Source organism: Entamoeba dispar, genomic scaffold (assembly GCF_000209125.1).
Source record: "Entamoeba dispar SAW760 scf_1105229461497 genomic scaffold, whole genome shotgun sequence".
Taxonomy (NCBI): Eukaryota; Evosea; order Mastigamoebida; family Endamoebidae; genus Entamoeba; species Entamoeba dispar.
The window spans coordinates 1-5,801 of NW_001854722.1; the positions used below are offsets into that span (position 1 = coordinate 1).

General features: G+C 22.0%; 2 protein-coding genes across 2 annotated transcripts, besides 9 other annotated features; one reads left to right on the forward strand and one right to left on the reverse strand.

Moving 5' to 3' along the window:
* Nucleotides 1–251: a repeat region.
* A 196-nt stretch (nt 252–447) lies between these two features.
* On the forward strand, nt 448–3,699 carry EDI_186790 (uncharacterized protein; the record flags this gene model as incomplete). Its single annotated transcript, XM_001738565.1, has 1 exon — nt 448–3,699. The coding sequence occupies one exon, from the start codon at nt 448–450 to the stop codon at nt 3,697–3,699; it is 3,252 nt and encodes a 1,083-aa protein (XP_001738617.1).
* Nucleotides 958–1,067: a microsatellite.
* Nucleotides 1,069–1,224: a microsatellite.
* Nucleotides 3,700–3,747: 48 nt separating the features above from the next.
* Nucleotides 3,748–3,780: a sequence feature (AT_rich).
* A 64-nt stretch (nt 3,781–3,844) lies between these two features.
* Nucleotides 3,845–3,981: a microsatellite.
* A 199-nt stretch (nt 3,982–4,180) lies between these two features.
* Nucleotides 4,181–4,299: a microsatellite.
* A 623-nt stretch (nt 4,300–4,922) lies between these two features.
* Nucleotides 4,923–5,019: a microsatellite.
* Nucleotides 5,020–5,115: a repeat region.
* A 68-nt stretch (nt 5,116–5,183) lies between these two features.
* Nucleotides 5,184–5,258: a sequence feature (AT_rich).
* Nucleotides 5,259–5,275: 17 nt separating this feature from the next.
* Nucleotides 5,276–5,758, reverse strand: EDI_186800 (uncharacterized protein; the record flags this gene model as incomplete). The annotated part of the gene is made up of 1 exon (XM_001738566.1): nt 5,276–5,758. One exon carries the CDS (start codon nt 5,756–5,758, stop codon nt 5,276–5,278), a length of 483 nt encoding a protein of 160 aa, XP_001738618.1.
* Nucleotides 5,759–5,801: the final 43 nt, after the last annotated feature.

Consider the following 5,801-nt stretch of genomic DNA (forward strand, 5'->3'; position numbering starts at 1 on the left):
TTGAGGATAAAAGAGATGAGACATAGTGTTATTGATAATCATCATAAAATTAATTATAAATAATGAGGAGTTTTAATACTCATTTAATTCAAATAAAAATCAGGCAGCAACTTAAATGAGGAACCATTTAATTTGAGCATGTTTGAAAGAATTTTATTTCAATTGAAATAAAATGTGTTGAAGAAACTAAATCACTCACTTCTCAACATGGTGAAAACCTAAATATTAAGTAAATCATATTTGATTTCTTTTTTAATAAAGAAAATAACATAAGTAGGACATGGGTTTAATTAATAACAAGGTAATAATGTGTTGTGTAATGATGTTGTGTATTATCTAATTGAATAACAAAAATAATAATAAAGAATATTTTGTAATTGAAAAATGGAAGTTATGTTGAAAAACTAACTTGAAAATAAATAAAAGATGAAACGTAAAACAATAACAATGATAATTGATATTGAATATGATGAAATGGACGTGTATTTGTATGATGGAAATGAATATGAAAGAGTTGATAGAATGAAATATTTAAAAGAAGAAGAAAAGAAAATAAATGAAGAAATCATTTCCAATGATGAGAAGAATGTGAAAATTAGAAAAGAAAATATTAAAGGAGTAGAAATGATGATTAAACCAGAGAGTAAATTAACAATGATATTCAATAATATTAAGAAAGAAGTAGAAAAGAAAGGAGAAAATGAAAGAACAATCATTTGTATTCCTAATGGAACAAGTCAAGGAAATGAAAGAAGAATAGAAAATTCAACAAAACTGGGAAGATTAAATAATGTACAAATCATACGGAAATATCATATAATTGAAAGAATACTTTCAGAAGCATATAACATAGAAACACCAATTCTTATCATAGAAAATACAGAAATAACATATGGAAATATTAAAAAAGAAAAAGATAAGATAAAAATAAGCATAATAAATACTATAGGAATAAACAATAGAATAGAAGAAAATAAAGAAATCAATAGAATAATATCAGAAGAAAAAGAAGAGAAAGGAATAATAATAAATAATAAAATAAAACAAGAAAAAGAAAACAAAATAAACACAAAAAGATGGATATATAAAGAAATCAACGAAGAAACATATATTAAAACAATAATAGAAATGATAAAAAAAGAAGAAGAAGATTCAGAATATTCCGAAGAAAGAGAAATGATAATAAATATCAAAAGAATAATATACAATAATAAAATCAATAAAGGACTAATTGGAAAAAGAAGAATAGGATATAATGAAATTATGATAGTGTCAATGTATTTTAATGATATTAAAGATTTTATTAATTTAGAAATAGGAATTAAAAGATTTAGAGGAAATATGGAACGATTTCATTTTAATCCAATTCCATTAAATGAATATTCAAGAAGATTCTTTCCTAATATTGAAACATTTCATATTTATAATAAATATGATGAAGAATTTGATGATGGAAGAATAGTTAAAACAATAATATGGTATACAGTAGATTATTCAACATATTTAAAAGAAAAAGAACAAGGAAATATATGTAAACACATAGGATATAAAAAAAGAGATATAGACACACATGGAACTACAATACCATTAGAAGTCCAAACACTTGGAGATAACTGTTTTTATGGCTATGATTCATTAAAATCAGTTAATATTCCAACAACAATTACATCATTGGGAAATTATTGTTTCAGTGGATGTGAGTATTTAACAGTGATAAACATTCCAACATCAGTTAAAGAAATAGGAAATAATTGTTTTTATGAATGCAAATCATTAACATCAATTACTATTCCATCATCAATTAGTGAATTAAAAAAAGCTTGTTTTAGTTGGTGTGAGACATTAAGAACAATCACTATACCACCATCAGTTATTGAATTGGGAATTGGTTGTTTTAAAGGATGTTCATCGATAATGTCAATTAATATACCATCACCAGTTAGTAAAATAGGAAATGAGTGTTTTTATAATTGTAATTCATTAACAAATATTATTATACCTACATCAGTTAATAAATTAGGAGATAATTGTTTTGAGCATTGTATCTCATTAAGTAATATTACTATACCAACATCAATTGTAGAAATAGAACGTGGTTGTTTTAGTTGGTGTTTATCATTAACATCAATTAATATACCATCATCAGTCAGTAAAATAGGAGATGAGTGTTTTAAAGGATGTTCATCATTAACTTACATAGATATTCCAACTTCTATTACATCATTTGGTAATAATATTTTTGGTGGATGTATTTCATTAAGTAGTATCAATAATCAATTAACAACAATTTCATTAACCAATTATCATTTCAATGAATATAAACAGATAACTAGTATTACCATTCCAACAACAATTAGTAAATTAGAAGCAAACCACTTTTCAGAATATCTTTTGTTAAAAGAAGTTAAAATTCCAACAACAGTCACGTCAATAGGAGATTATTGTTTTTCTAAATGTACATCATTAGAAACAATTAATTTACCAACAACAATAAGTGAATTAAGCTATAATTGTTTTGAATTTTGTTCATCATTAAAATCAATTAACATACCATCATCAATTACTAAATTAGGATATGAATGTTTTTATGATTGTATATCATTAACTAATATTGATATTCTATCAAATATTAAAGAAATTGGAAGTTGGTGTTTTTGTAGATGTTATTCATTAAGTAATATTATTATACCTTCATCAATTAGTAAATTAGGAAATGGATGTTTTTATAAATGTTCTTCATTGGAATACATTAATATACCAACAACAATTAATAAAATAGGGTATGAATGTTTTTACAATTGTTTATCATTAACATCCATTAATATAGTTAATATAAAATTCATAAGTAAAGATAGAATATTTATTAATGAACCAGTACTAGTTAGTATTCAAATACCTGAAAATTTACATAAGATTAATAATAATAATAAAGTTTATCAACAACAAGATATTAGTGAATTTATTATTCCATCAACAATTAATGAATTAGATGATGATTGTTTTTATAAATGTTCATCGTTAACAACACTTCATATTCCAAGAACAGTTACTAAAATAGGTGATGAATGTTTTAAAGGATGCTCATCATTAATATCAATTAATATACCATCATCTGTTAGTAAAATAGGAAATTACTGTTTTTATGGATGTTTATCATTAACATCAATTAACATACCATCATCTGTTAGTAAAATAGGAAAAGAATGTTTTTATGAATGTTCATCATTAACATCAATTACTATACATACATCAGTTAGTAAAATAGGTGATGAATGTTTTTACAATTGTATGTCATTGATATCAATTAATTTACCATCATCAATTACTAAATTAGGTATTGGTTGTTTTTATAAGTGTTCATCATTAACAACAATTAATTTATCATCATCAATTACTAAATTAGGAAATTATTGTTTTTGTCAATGTACATCATTAAAATCAATTAATATACCATCATCAGTTAATGAATTTGGAAATAGTTGTTTTTATAAATGTATATCATTACAATCAATTAATATACCATCTTCAGTTAGTAAAATAGATGATGGTTGCTTTAGTGAATGTATCTCATTAACTAATATCAATATACCAACATCAATTACATCATTTGGGACATCTTGTTTCTTTAACTGTGGTTGTGATGAAGAATTAAAATATAATACGAGAATTCCAAGAGAATGTTTTGAGAAAGAAGATTAGTAATAATAAAATAACAGAGTAAAAGAGATGAAAAAAACAAATCAAATGATATATTAATTATAATATATTATTCTATTTTATCGTTTCATTAAACATTTCATTTTTATTGAGATAATGAAAAATGGATAATAAAAGAGTGTGTATTATTAATAAATGATATTAAAATGAAAGAGTGAAATTATTTATTCATTAATCAATATTTATTAATTTTATTTTAATAATTGAATAACTAAACATTAATAAAATACTTATTATAACTATTAAACAATCATTTTATTCATTTAGAATTAAATTTAAATCAGAAACAAAGAATATAAATTATATATAAATGTGTATGATTTATAAAAATGAGAAAAGAATATCAAATAAAAAAAATAAAGATGAAACTGAACGAATTTATTGTAAAAGTTTCAATGAAATATTGAAAATTTAAAACAATATAAGAGAATGAAATAAGGAATATAAATGAACACTTTCATATTTTTTATTGTTTTATTTCTATTCTATTAATTGAAAATTTAGTTTAAATAATGTTTATTTTCATTATTTCTTATTTTTCTTTTATTGTTGTTAGTTAATGTCTTTCTTTATATTAATTTTAACAAAGATGATATGATTAATGGTTATTGTTTATTCTTTATATATGCTGTATATCTTTCTTTAGTATCAATGTACATACGAATATTTGAATTTTATTTCATCTATCTTTATTGTTTATAATCTTCTTATTAGTAAGTTATTTTATGCTTTTTAATACTGAATCAATTCGTTTTCATTAACTTACTTTTTAATATCCTTTAATATCTGATTTACATCTACATAGTAATTATAGTTAACTACCTGTTTAACTTCTCTTTGTAACTTTATTGTGATAAGATAACTGTAAATGAATCAAAATTTTATCATATATTTCTTTGATTCTATAATTTTGATAATAAATAACATAATTAATTGTTCTTATTGAGTAGATTGAATGGTTTATTATCTAAATTCAAAAGGAATAAAGAATGATTGTAATGACATCTAAAATGTTGTGATTACTCAGATTCACATTCATATGATGACACGAAAATAACTATTTTAACATCATTTTATGTATAACTGTTATATATCTGTTAATGATTTACTGAAATTTAACATAAGGCGTTGATAAAGTTAATAAGGAGAATTGAAAATAATAGTTTGGTTGATAAAATTGTTTCAAAGAAGTGAAATTAATGATTAATTAGAAATAAATAAAAATAAAAAGTTTTATAACAATTATAATGAAAAAAAAACAATTAAAAGATAAATAAAGAGAGAAAGAATAAAAAAAAAAAAAAAAATATAAATAATAGATATATCCACAATTGGATTTTCTTCATATTGAGAAGTGATTGTTTCAGTTTCTTCAATACGCTCTATTTCTACAATAAATAAAGAGAGAAAGAATAATTAAAGAAAATAAAAAGAATCAACATTATTGTGGAATATATACCAAATTCTTATTATTTAAGTATTGAAAAAAAAAAAGAAATAAAAAATATTATTTTTTTTAAAATTAAACAAAAAAATTAAAAGGAATGGTAAAATACAATTAAAGAATTAATGTTAAATATGAAGGGGATTGAATAAAATCATTCATTCCTAATGCTTTTAATTGTTTAGGTAATAATAATTGTTTAGAAAATAAAGGTAAAGGAGTTGGTTGAGCAATAGAATTAGAAAGTAATAAGAGATTATTCATGTTATGTTGTAATAATAAAAATATTTCAGCTTGAATAGGAGTATTATTTTCTAATGCAAGTTCAATCATTTTTAAATAATTTTCATTTTCTTGAATAATAGAAATAACTTGATTTAAATCAATTTGATTTTCAGTTTTTTCTGTTGATACACTATGCATATCTATTGACATAGATCCAATATTTGGAGAAACAGATGTAACTCTTGGAGAAGCTTGATCACTTTCATGATTTGAACTTAAACAAGCAAGTTGTTGATTTATAATAATAGGTTGATATGAATGACTTAATCCAGTTTTAAGAATTGTTCCAGGTTTAAAAAGATCTCTTGACATAGATCTTCTTCTTTGACGTTGAATTGATTGTATATCACTTCCT